General features: G+C 31.2%; 2 protein-coding genes across 2 annotated transcripts; one reads left to right on the top strand and one right to left on the bottom strand.

The window, feature by feature from the left end:
• Positions 1–5912: 5912 nt before the first annotated feature.
• On the top strand, positions 5913–7810 carry LOC112086105. The gene is made up of 5 exons (XM_024154879.1): positions 5913–6065; positions 6155–6301; positions 6347–6922; positions 7004–7316; positions 7395–7810. The coding sequence occupies exons 1-5, from the start codon at positions 5913–5915 to the stop codon at positions 7808–7810; spliced, it is 1605 nt and encodes a 534-aa protein (XP_024010647.1).
• Positions 7811–8814: 1004 nt separating this feature from the next.
• LOC112086101 (uncharacterized protein At4g04775-like) lies at positions 8815–9319 on the bottom strand. Its single transcript, XM_024154858.1, has 2 exons — positions 9146–9319; positions 8815–9057 (listed from the first exon to the last, which is right to left on the bottom strand). Exons 1-2 carry the CDS (start codon positions 9317–9319, stop codon positions 8815–8817), a joined length of 417 nt encoding a protein of 138 aa, XP_024010626.1.
• Positions 9320–13019: the final 3700 nt, after the last annotated feature.

Below are 13019 nucleotides of genomic sequence, written 5' to 3'. Positions count from 1 at the left end.
CGTCATTTGTCGCATGTACTGAATACTTGGCCTCCATTAAAGCAAATTCAAACTATAAACATATTGATGAAAATGAAGCCCATCAAATTGATTAGTAGGTACCTAATCCTATAAAGCATTAATTAATTACTCATAATCTATTTATCTCTAGAAAGTGTCTTTGAGTTTCTTAGACCATCTCTATCAATGAATCCCTTTTTGGGTTTGTAAGAATTTTTTATTAATTTGTTTTGATTAAAACACTAATAAAAAAAAACTTATTTTCCTCCGTCCAATTAAAAGAGGATATGTGGCAGTGAACCCCAACCTTTAGGTTCGTCGCTAAGAGGTGGTCTCACAATATTTTGGTCCAATTTCCATTTTTTAATATATCTTGCATACATTTTTGTGTCCTAAAACCTTTTAACATACCTCAATGGAGATGCTCTTATGTCGTGGATGATACTGCCTACGTACTGCCATCTTTGAGAATTTTGCTTCATTATGTGCATGAATTTTTCATTTGTATTACGGATAAAATCACAATTTAAGAATACTAAATCGGATAGATTGCACACACACAAAAAGATCTGTGAAATTCAATGTAAGAAAATAAATTGCGCCCAAAGATTCGCCCCCTAGATACAAATTTGTAGCAGAGGCCACAACTACGATGGTAGTCTTACTTATCCACAATTACGATCTCGATCCCCAACTGATATTGATGTGTGCTGTCGTGTGTTGAGAGGGTGTGTCAAGTTTTACCCTAATTGAAATCAATAGCCGCAAGTGCACAGCTGATCGATTGTAGTACTTAGGGATCAAATCCACAGGGAAGGAGGATCTTTTCCTGCAAAAAGCCTTTGAAATAAGTTAAAGTAAGGAAGTCTAGAACAAAAACGGTTTTGTGGGGGTTTGGTAGTGCGTTTAAAATCTAAAAACGAAATATTAAAAGAGAATACGGAAATTAAATGATGTAATAACTAAACTTAATGAAAATGACTAAAAATGATAAAAACAGATATTATAATGCTTAAATGAAAATGAACTAAAAAGGAAAGAAAATATTGAACTAAAGCTTAAAGAAAATCGGTGTAAATCAATGGAGAAAAAAAGCGTTGGGGTTCAGGGAAGTTTTCTCAGGGGTACGAACGATTCCAAACATTGCTAGAGAGGAAATTTTGTAAGATCTTAGCTTAAACTTTTCGAACTGGAGTCACGGACGTATGAATACGCCACTGTCGTGATCATAGACAACTATCTCTCTCAACCCTGACCAGTAGGTTTCCACTCTGGCCCTGGAAGAGAAGAGATGCATTATGTTTAAGACTCGTCCTAATTCACAAATCGCCCATAGGTAGGTTTCCACTCCTATGTTTGTTTTGCTCTCCCAAACTAGATCTGATACCTGATGAACACTTTCGTGTCACCAAGCATCTGGATCAGATAGTAGTTCATGAAGCTACTCTCATGCAGTAAAAACGAATTCAGAAGAAAAAGTTCTAAGATTCAGCTCAATAGCCAATGGAATCCTCATCGAACATATAAATCCCCATCGAAAATCCCTTAATCCCAACAATAAAACTACTCAGACATAATAAACGAAATCAAAGACATAGTATTAAGAAGTAGAATAGAAACCGAAATTGAAAAAGAAAGAACAAGGGTTCAAGAGAACAAATCTCTCTCTCCCTAAAAGCTAAAGCAAAAACAATAAAAATATGAAGTAATGATATATGGTATTCGGTTCCCCCGATTTAGGGTTCCTAAGACATGTATTTATAGTGTTCAAAACCTCTCTGGACGTCACTTAGGGTTTCTCCAAATGTGGGCTTCAGAAATGGGCTTTTTGGGCTCGGAGATTGAAGGCCGCGGTCGGGAGTGCTCTGACCGCGGGGAATGGGTGGTTTGCCGCGGTCGGGATGCTCCTGACCGCGGGAAAATGCTTGTTGGCCGCGGGTGGAAGTGCTCGCCGGCTGGTTTACGCGACATCTTGCTCTTCGCGTATCTTTTGATTGAACCGTTGGATTGTCAAGCTGTAAAGTGCACTGGAAAGATGATACTTCCATCTTTAAGGTCTCCAAATTTGAGTTGGATCAGACGGTGAGAAGGCTTTCAATTAGGGGTGAACTTCTGACGGTTTGACTCTGAGCTGAAATCTGGTTTTCTATCCATTTTGTTAAGCTTTTCCCTTATTTACCTGAAAAGAGTCTTGGAACTACAAATACTAGAAAAACATAATAAAATTACTTAAAAGCAATTAAAAACATAGAAAAATTATTTCAAAACGATCCATAAAAGTAGTCAAAATACGGTGTTATCAGATATCAATCAAAAAAATCTCCATTTCAAAAGATTTCAATATCTTTAAAAGACTCATGAATTGTCTTAAGATACTTTGGTTCTAGGTTCAAATCGGATATTACTCGATAGTTGTATAAGTATTCAAAATAATCTGAGATTCGCGAAATCCGAATGATTAACCGAATATACCCAAGATCTGAATATTTTACTCTGGCTTTATGTACTGCATATGAATGAAATTTGATTCAATTGAATGATATGTTTTGTTTTTTTAATAGATTTTTGGATAATTTGAATATGTGTATATGTTTTCGGGTATTTCAGATATTAAATAATCAAGCTAAATCATATACATGGAACCTGGATAATATCAAACAGAATATGAACCAAATTTCAAAAATACTCGAAACACCCGAGATCCGTATCCGATCCAAATTTTTGAACATTAATTATCACTCACTGGACCTATAATAGGTCCAACCAATTACTAGCTACCGTCGACTTCACTTATTCTTCTCCCATGTTCAAAAAATCGGTCGTTTAGCTGCCTAGGCAGCTGTCTAGGTGCTAGGCAGCAGGAAGCTGTTGCGATTAAACCTGAATTGGAAGTGTTAGGCGTTTTCTGATTTAATTCCGCCTAGCTCCAATTTATAAAGAAATTGACAATTTATTGCCTAAAAATTGGTCCAAATTCTGTAATTTTTTTTGCATAATTTGAATGAAATTTTGGCCCAATATTAAAAGGCCCAATTTATTAATTTTCCCAATTCTGAGCCAGAGATTCGTTGTAAAAAAACAACTATAACAGTAGAACTTTTCAACCTAATCTCGATTATTCCCAAAACTAAGCATATCAAGATGAAATCGAGACCAAATCAAGCATAATTCACATCAAATCAAGCAAAATCAAGCTCCTACATCATCTACAAACTCTGAATTTTTGTTATACTTGTGTTTATATTCAAAATTCATCTTATCATTTTAGATATATTTATTGTTTTTATATGTGAGACTTTTGAAATTTTTTTATTTTATCGTAACAATGAGATTTTGAAGACCTTTTTAAATTTAAATTATTTAAAGTTATAATTTATTCAATCATTGTTTTAACAATCAATGTTTTAACTATAGTTTCACATAGTCTATTTTGCATTGTTTTTTATTGGTTAATGTTTAAAAACCGACAAAATAAGTCATTAGAGCATCTCCAATGGTTTTCCTCATTTTTTCCCTCAAAATAAAGTAAACTCAAAATAAGGTAGAATTTTACTCCAATAGTCTCTCTCATTTGTTCCCTCAAAAAAAATATTCTAAGTATATTCTTTTCTTATTTTATTATTAATTACAAACAACAACTATTATTTCTAAATTTACAAATTATACCCAATTATTTTAATAAATTATAAAAGATATGTTAATTTTTTTTTGTTATCTTTTATCTTTATTTATGATATTTATTATGTATTTTGAATTATTTTGTTTGTTTAGTTATTTTATGTTTGTTTTATATATTAAAATTACATTTTCACATTTTTATTTATGAAGTTAATTAATATTTATTAATAATTGTGTTTTAAAAACCATAATGTTTTATTTGAATAGTCAATAAAAAATTTAAAAATTTGTTTAGATATAAATCAGATATACGTAAAACTATAAGGATTATTTTGCAAATAAACAAAGCTAAAAGTAAAATGAGGGGATGAATAATGTTTCTTCAAATTTGATGTAATACTGTTCATAAACTCATTTTTATCCTCAAAATAAAGTACCATCGGAAAAGTGTTTCCCTTAATTTTTGATGTTTTCCCTCAAAATAAAGGACCATTGGAGATGGTCTTAATAGAAAACAAAAACAAAATCAAACAAACCACCAACTATAAAAATTATCAATGTTTGAATACCACTTTTACCACATTATTTCAAAATAGTTAAAAAATTGGAAATTACTATGTGTTTTGAAATACTTTTTTTGTAAACCAAATTCATGGTTTTCTTTTTTGGGTTTCCATCTTTGTTAGTGATAAAAAAAAATTTAATCTAGATCATGCCAAAATCCCTTTTTTGGTTTAGTTTTCAATTTTCTAAAGTTTAATTTCTTTACATTTGTTGGAAATTGATGTTCAACTTAAACAGGTAATAATCCACGATAAAAAAAATAATGAAAATATATATTGAACCAAATGAAAAAAAATTTGAAGGGTTTTATAGTCAATCTCCAAACAATTTCATTATATCAATTCAAATTGATCCAAAATGAAGTTTAACCAAAAAAAAGTAAAAAACCGACATTTCACCACTAAAAATATTTAAAAAGAAAGAGAAAATCATTTCTTTTTATAATAAAAGAGAAATAATATCTCTTAAATTAAAAACAAAATAGAAAAATTTTTAGTTCGATCAATTCCACTACATGATTCTCTTTCCTGCAGATAAAAGTCTAAGAAATTTTTTTCTATTGCCGAGTTTAGCTCCAATTCTGGCTCTTCACTTTTTTTCCTCCAACTCTCTTGAATTTCTTTTTAATTAGAAGTTGTTCTCTTGTACTTCGTCACAATTAAAAGACAGAATTATCTATTATCATACTTTCCTCTCCCTGCCATAACAAATATTAAAAAAGTAAAGAGAACAAATTATACAGTAAATAATAAAAATTGTCAAATAATAAAGATCATGTTTAGTATTAATTGAAGGTATAGCAATTTGGTATCCATGGTTGTCCATATTTGTTTTCTATTGAGTTTGCTGAAAATGAATTATACAAATAAAAATGAATTTTGATTATAAATCATGCATTCAAGAAAGATTGATGAGAAGTCCACATATTTCCCCCACTAAACTTTGATATCAGCGCAGATCCACCTCAAGTTTAAAAGTCAACATATATCCCCCTAATTAGAAAGTTCTCAACATAATTCTCCCCAGATTAAAATTTCGCATCATATTTCACCATACAAAAGAAGTTGTAAACTTTTTTTCTCCTGATCGCTAATTTAATGCGGTTTACTGTTTACCAAGTAATATTTAACCATTTAAAATCTCGATAAACCGGATTATGACCCGATTAAAACCTATAAACCAGATTATGACCCGATTAAAACCTTTAAACCGTAATTTGACATGCAAACCGGATTTGACCCGATGCTTCAACTCTTGACCCGCGAACCCGAACCCTAAAACCCCAAAATCGAAACAAAACAAAATCTCCAATAAATCTAAACCCTAGAATCGATTCACACAATCCAAAAATCCAATCTATTCGACGACTTTCTCAGTTGAAGGTATGTTTAACTTCGAAATTTTGAATCAGTTTCAATGTTTCAATGTATCGATTTTGGTATTCAAATTCGGGAATTCGATTTAGAGTATTCGATTTTGGGGGTTTTGGGAATCAGTTTAATTGTTTCAATGGTTCGAGAATTTGATAATATTGTTAACATTATTTCACTGCTTTGGGAATTCGATTTTGGGTATTCTTCTTTGGAAATTCGATTTTGGGTTGTGGGAATTCGATTTTGTGGTTTCATTTTCGGGAATTTGATAACATTGTTTTAGTGTTTCGATTTTGCAAATTTGGTAACATTGTTTCAATTTTTTCATGTAGATCGTTCTGCACTACAGTGTCAGTAATGGAAGATATTCCAGCGGATGTTGATTCTGATGGTGAAGACCGTCGTGAGCGTAACGCATATGAAATTGAGGAAGCATTAACCCAGTTCGAAGACGAGCCTCCTATTCTGCACAATTATACCCATAATCTGATGATGATGAAGAAAATGAAGGTCAGAAAGAAAGGAGGCGTTATCATATAAGAAGAGGTAATGGAAACTTATTCAAAGGACAACTTTTCATGAATGCTATAGCGTTTAAGGAAGCTGTCTTGAACCATGCTCTGAGAACTTGCCGGAATATATCGCAGTATAAGTATGATAAGACTAGGGTTGTGTTTGAATGTAATGGCAAAGGTTGTTCATGGCGCATATATTGCTCAGTTCCGAAGAATAGTACTAGGTGGCAGGTAACAGTCTTTGAGTCGGTTCATACTTGTGTTCCGAATGGTCAGTGTGCGATGTTAAAAGACAATGTCATTGCTCGACTATTTCTTGATAAGATCCGTGAAGAGGAAGAGTACTTCATGCCAATGAAGATTGAACAACTGATTATGGAGAAATGGAGGATATGTGTGACAAGAAATCAATGCCAGCATGCTAGGAACAAAGCATTGAGATGGATTGAGAGGGAGTATGCACAGCAGTTCTCACGTCTGCGTGATTATGCGACTGAGATAGAGCATTCAAACCCTGGATCTTCAGTGGAGGTTGACTGTATAACAAACGAGGCAGGAAGCCATGTTTTTCAAAGGTTTTATGTTTGTTTCAATAATCTTAGGAGATCATGGAAAGAGAATTGTCGGCTTCTTATAGGAGTTGATGGCTGCTTCTTGAAATCAGTTCAGAAGGGTGAGTTGTTTGTTGCTAATGGGAGAGATGCTGATAACAGAATTTATCCAATTGCATGGGCTGTAGTTCAAATGGAAAACACAAATAACTGGGCATGGTTCTTTCGTAAGATCAAGATCAAGGTTGACTTATGTCCTGGAGATGGGGATGAATATGTTTTGGTGTCTGACCGTCAAAAGGTAATGTTATTTTACTTATGGCTTGTTGTGTTAGATTTTTCATAGTTGTGCTCACCTTTTTTATGCTAATGCTGCATGTAGGGATTGCTCATTGCTGTGAAGGAGGAGCTACCTCTGATAGAACATAGAATGTGTGTCAGACATATTTACATGAATGTGAAGTATCGACATGGAAAGATGCCAGAGCTGAAGACACTGATTTGGCATCTCGCTTGGAGCTATAACTTGGCAGAGTACAAAGAAAATTTGAAGAAGATTGAGGATTACGATGAAGCTGTATATGCTGATGTGATGAAAATGAAGCCAGAGACTTGGTGCAGAGCATTCTACAAGCTTGGACCATATTGTGAGGATGTGGAAAACAACTCTGTAGAATCATTCAACAACTCTATAGGTAATGTCTATTTATGGCTTTAAGATTTGCAATGGCTTTTTTACTAATTTTTTTTTGCTTAATACATTTTTTTTTCAGGTAAAGCCAGAGACAAGGCTTTAGTGCCAATGTTGGAGACCATTGCAAGACTTGCAATGGTTCGTATAGCCAAAAGAGAAGCTAAAGCCGATGGCCATCAAGGCTTAACAACTCCATATGTGAGTAAGTATTTGGCGGAACAGAATGAGAAAGCTAAAGAATGCATTGTCCAACCTTCTACCAATAAGATGTTTTTAGCTATAGTCGATGGATGTTCATATCGAGTCAACTTGGAGCATTGGACTTGTACCTGCAGAAAGTGGCAAATCACAGGCATTCCATGTGAACATGCATATGAAGTCATAATTAAGAGAGGCCTTGAAACTCAAGACTATGTCTGCAAGTGGTTTAAGACAGAGATGTGGAGGAAGCTTTATATGGATGGCATTGTTCCAGTTAGAGGTGCCCGGTTTTAGCCAGTCGGAGAGGAGCCACCAATAGTTCAACCTGTGGTACCAGACATGCCTGGAAGGAATAAAGTTAACAAGGCAGATAAAAAAAGGAAGAAAGGAGTGAATGAATCTCCAATAAAGAAAAAAAAACAATTAGTGAGAAGAGTAATGCATTGCAAGGTTTGTGGAGCTGCTAGTCATAACTCACGATTCCACAATAAGAAGCAAAAACCATCTCAGGTTTGTGTATTCTTCTTTCTTTCTTGACATCATCTGCTTGTTCTCTATTTTATTGATTATGGAACACTATTCTTTGATATTACAGGCTTTAGTTGAAGCATCATCATCACAAGTTGAATCTTCACAAGGAGTTCTCACCCAATTTGATTAATGCTTATGGTTGCGGCTATTTGGACCTTGACAAGGAGTCTACTCTTTTGCGTTCCAAAGTTCTTTGGACCTGTTTTAGTATAGCTGTAGGCTGTGTTTTGGACCAGTTTCTGTTTTTTTTAGCATTTTGAACAATTATCTTAGTTGTTTTATGCAAGTTTTTTTGGACCAATTTCAATTGTAATCTACGTCAAGGCTGTATTTGGATCTTTTGAGACATCTCTTCCTTTTTTTATCTTCTTTTGTGTTCTCTTCTTTTCAAATCCGCTATTTCACTTGATTCTTTCACTTGCATTTGCGGCTATCTAAAAGCAACACTCTCCAGCTGAACATTTTAAGGAATAAATTCACACCTTGATGATCATTCTCACATAACCAGAAAATAGGCAATGTCAAGCATCAGGCAACCAAACAAAAACAAGGACAATGACACACAATGACCATATCGTCTGATCAAAACACACAAGAGAACACAGTCTCGCCAATGACACACAACAGACACAAAGAAGGACAATGACACACAATGACCATTATCGTCTGATCAAAATACACAAGAGAACATAGTCTAACAATGACACACAACAGACACAAACAAGGACTCAACCTAATACCTTACTACAACCTAAGATAATCACACATCATAAACACACAAGGAACAACATTCTCTTCATCTCGGTTTTAGCTTCAAGTAGCACTTCTTCCACTCTTTCGCAGATCTCTTTCTCTATCTTCATATGAAGCTTTTTACCCTTCTCATCATCGGCCTCCATTGAATTTTGTCTCACCTCTTGTTCAAGTCTCTCAGTTCTAAGCGCTAATGCTTCTAACTCATTCAACACAGCCTCATCAACCCACATGAATGTATGATTATCATTGATAAGCTACACAAATTCGAAAATATGACAATCCAAATGAGAATCACACTCAAGTGATATTAACAATGACAGATAAGAGATGGCAAAAGCATACCTTTTGTTGTACAGCAGCAGCACACCTGAAGTATCTCTTGTACGGATTCACATCAGATTTTGAGATTTTCGACACAATTGCTTCTCCACACCAACATTTCTTCAGGACTCTCGAAAATCGTCCTCTTCCACGGATAAATGAAGTCCCAGTCGAATCTCCAGAAGTATTACTCATCTTGACACTCAAATCGCCTTCTCAAATCAGAGAGTTAAGATCGAAATTACCCAGAAAAAATTAGGGTTCTTGCAAAAAATTGGGGTTTTTTTCATTTAAAATCGTATTGGGTCGGGTTTGTGTGGGTCGGAATTGTTTTTGGGTCGGATATTAATTTCGGTTTGATAACCGGTGTAAGCAAGTTTGGTGGTTTTGTATCGGGTTACCCTCTCAAACCATCGAAATCGACCTATATGGGGAAATATGATCCATCTCGTATAAATATACTCTGTTGAAATAACAAATTAAGAAAAAAAAATCATAATCATGATTTGTTTGTTCATTAAGTATCAAATTGTTCATCTAGTTCAATATTATAATTCGACAAATCAAATGAAGATACTAATGTTATAGTTTAACATTTGGCATCCATGTGATGATTAAAGGCATTTACTATTTTCTTCATCACCACCAGCTTCTTCATCTCCGAATCCAGCACATTGCTTCACGAATCCCATCAGAAAAAGAGAGAGAACGAGAGAGAAATATGCAAAAATCAAAACTCTAATTTTTGAAATAAAATGAATACATTAAAACAAAAAAGAGAAAGATAGAAAAATCAAAATCTTACACTTCTTGCCTCTAGGCTCCCTGAGTTTCGATTTAAATATGGCCTCAAAAATCCCGCTTATGAGTTCTGTTTATAAAAAAAATAAGATAGTAAGTAATGAACAAAATTATGAAGATAAATGGTCATGAGTAAATAAAAATTATTTTTTTTCAAAAACCACAACTAAGGCTCGGTGAAAATGAGAGGAACAATAGAATGTACAATTCTTATATAAGCTTAGATTTAACAGAGCTTCTTTAAGAAGCTTTATTAATAATAAATAAATATAAATGAGATAATATATATATACAAAATCTTGAAAAAATATTATGGTTTACCAAATCTTAGTACAACAATATGAAAAATTATTGGGTTCACCCCTAGGGGTGAATTCATTCATTCACCCCATGTCATTTAAACCAATTAGAATCTGTCATCTAATATTATGTTTAAAGAAAAATAAAAAATAAAAATTAAAAGATTAAATATTCAATCAAATATTTTGATAATATATATATATATATATAATAAATAATATATATAAAAATTAGAATTTAGGGTTTAGTTTTTTATTTTAATTTTTTAAAGGTTTATGCATTATGATTTAGAGTATAAAAATTAGAATTTAGGATTTAAAAATTGAAATTTAGAGATTAGGGTTCAAAATTCCGAAAATAAAGTAAATAATTATAGAAATATATATATATATATATATATATATTAAAAATAAATATATATAAAATTTAATATTATGCTTGGATTCACTATTTTCAATTTAGGTTTTAGTTTTTCTTTATTTAAAATTCTAAAAATAAAACAAATAATTATGTAAAAATATTTTTAACTAATTCTACATAAATTTCAATATTATGCTTGGTTTACTATTTCCAAATTAGGATTTAGTTTTTTTCCATTAAAAAAATAATTTAATATTATATTTGGGTTCACTATTTCCAATTTAGGGTTTAGTTTTTTTTTTTAAATTTCGAAAATAAAATAAATAATTATGTAAAAATATATTTTTATTAAAAATAATTCTATATAAAATTTAATATTATGTTTGGGTTCAATATTTCCAAATTAGGCTTTAGTTTTTTCTTATTTAAAAAATATATTTAAAATATGCTATTTTGGTAAGTTATTTTAAGTGATTTTATTATATGGCATATTTTCATTGGCTAAAATGAGAGAGGGTGAATGAATGAATTCACCCCTAGGAGTGAACCCAAGAATTGTTCCAACAATATTATAAAATTGTAATTCAAAAAAAAATTTTAATGCTAACAAATATTTAAATCCAATGTTGGTAAATTATGGAAATAGTATTTTATGCATTTAATTTGGAAAATAGTAAATTCTATACGGATTTTATGGAATATTCTCTAAAATGATTATGGAAATAATGAAAATAGTAAATTTAAATAAACTAACATCCATGATTTTATGCATTTAGTTAGGAAAATATTAGAATTGCAGTTTACTATATTTTAAATGTTAATTACGACCAGAACTTAACAAACAATATATTTATTGATTTATTTCTTTTTAAAATTATTTGAATAAAACATCAATTTGTTGTTTAGATATCTTGTTAAGATTTAGTTTAAAATAATTATTATTAATGATAAATATTTTTTTTGTAATGATTTTTTGTTTGTCAAACTATTTTGTATATTAAAAAAAAGAAATTAGGTAAGTTAATTACTCATTAATGCTGGAATTTTGTTATGGATATGTGAGATCTTGGTAACAATATATAGGATAGTAAGATATTTACTCATTAATACAGAAATTAATACAATATATATAGTTTCTAATAAACAGTACATGGCGGCAAAGTTTGAAAACTTAATAATTTGTTTTCTTCCTATTTTATATGATGAGATTTAGATGCATAAAAAGGGTATACAAACTTCTTAGTGTACTGTCAACCTTTAAAGTATTTGCTCTAACAAGGTAATTATATTTTATTTAGTCCACCTATTAATGTAAGTCTTAGAATTTCAACCTATAATAGGACAATAATTTTAAAATCTACCTATTATAGTATTTGCAATAATATTATTATAACTTATCTCAATTCCAAAATAATAAGTAAAAGGTTTTGTTTTGAAAATATATACGTTGAGTTTTTTTCTCCAAATTAAAAGCTATGTAAATATATTAATATAAGCATGTATAATTTATTTGAATGTTAAAAATACTTGTTTTGTTAAGTTGTTATACATTTACGCAATATTAATATGTTAGAAAATAATTTTTGGCGACAAATAAGGAAAAAGAGTTTATTATGAATTAATAATTTCTGTTAATGTTAATTTTAATTGTGGTGCTGCCAAATGTACTTTTGTGCTTTCTATTTAATATACTTTAGATTACCAGAATCAAAGGATAATTCAAAGATGTTAATTTCTGTAACGATTTTATTTATAAAAACATATAGAAATTTAAAGGTGTTAATTCTTATTTTAATTCTCATTTTTCATTTTCCTGATAGGTAAATGTTATGAAATAATAATATTCCTTAGTTTGACATTATATATGTTTTAAAAAAATTTAAAATATAATAATATGTCGTAGTAAGTTTTCAAATATAATAATTGTAGATTTTATATGGGAAAACTGTTTTAGTATGGTGATAATAATATGATGATTTGTAAATAAGTCATGTTTACATGAGAAAAGTGTCTTTAAAGTATATAGGAGTTTTAGGAAATTAGATATATTGATTTAAGCAATAATTTTAAAATTATCGCCAATAACTACATATTAGGAAGTTTGTTTTATGAATTAATTAAATATTAATATTGGAGACTAAGAAATGCCATGTGTACTTTTGTGTTTCTTCTTTAATATACTTTTTTTTTGGTTGGGGGAGAGGAGACAAAGTCTCCTCAATTTTATTAAAACTTAAAAACTTCAAACATAAACACTTCGAACAAAATCAACACCTCGAGCATCATCCGCCAGAATCGAAGCAACACAACTCGGCGGTGACTCTAACAAACTAAACCCAAACGCAAGAGTAAATGCATAGTTTGCTAATCCGTCAGCCAGACGATTAGCCTCCCTATACACATGAGTGATACGGACTATCCAGTCCCTAGAGAA

This window comes from Eutrema salsugineum, unplaced genomic scaffold (assembly GCF_000478725.1).
Source record: "Eutrema salsugineum unplaced genomic scaffold, Eutsalg1_0 scaffold_23, whole genome shotgun sequence".
Classification (NCBI taxonomy): Eukaryota; Viridiplantae; Streptophyta; class Magnoliopsida; order Brassicales; family Brassicaceae; genus Eutrema; species Eutrema salsugineum.
Note: the sequence above shows the minus strand (reverse complement) of the source record. Positions and strands in the feature narration are given on the sequence as shown.

Excerpts from the sequence above, each read along its gene's own strand:
- LOC112086105 (XM_024154879.1), top strand. The coding sequence starts at position 5,913 with ATGGAAGATATTCCAGCGGATGTTGATTCTGATGGTGAAGACCGTCGT. Across the intron at positions 6,923-7,003 it reads TGGTGTCTGACCGTCAAAAG|GGATTGCTCATTGCTGTGAA; the intron begins GTAATGTTATTT and ends TGCTGCATGTAG. Across the intron at positions 7,317-7,394 it reads ATCATTCAACAACTCTATAG|GTAAAGCCAGAGACAAGGCT; the intron begins GTAATGTCTATT and ends TTTTTTTTTCAG.
- LOC112086101 (XM_024154858.1), bottom strand. The coding sequence starts at position 9,319 with ATGAGTAATACTTCTGGAGATTCGACTGGGACTTCATTTATCCGTGGA. Across the intron at positions 9,058-9,145 it reads CTGCTGCTGTACAACAAAAG|CTTATCAATGATAATCATAC; the intron begins GTATGCTTTTGC and ends GAATTTGTGTAG.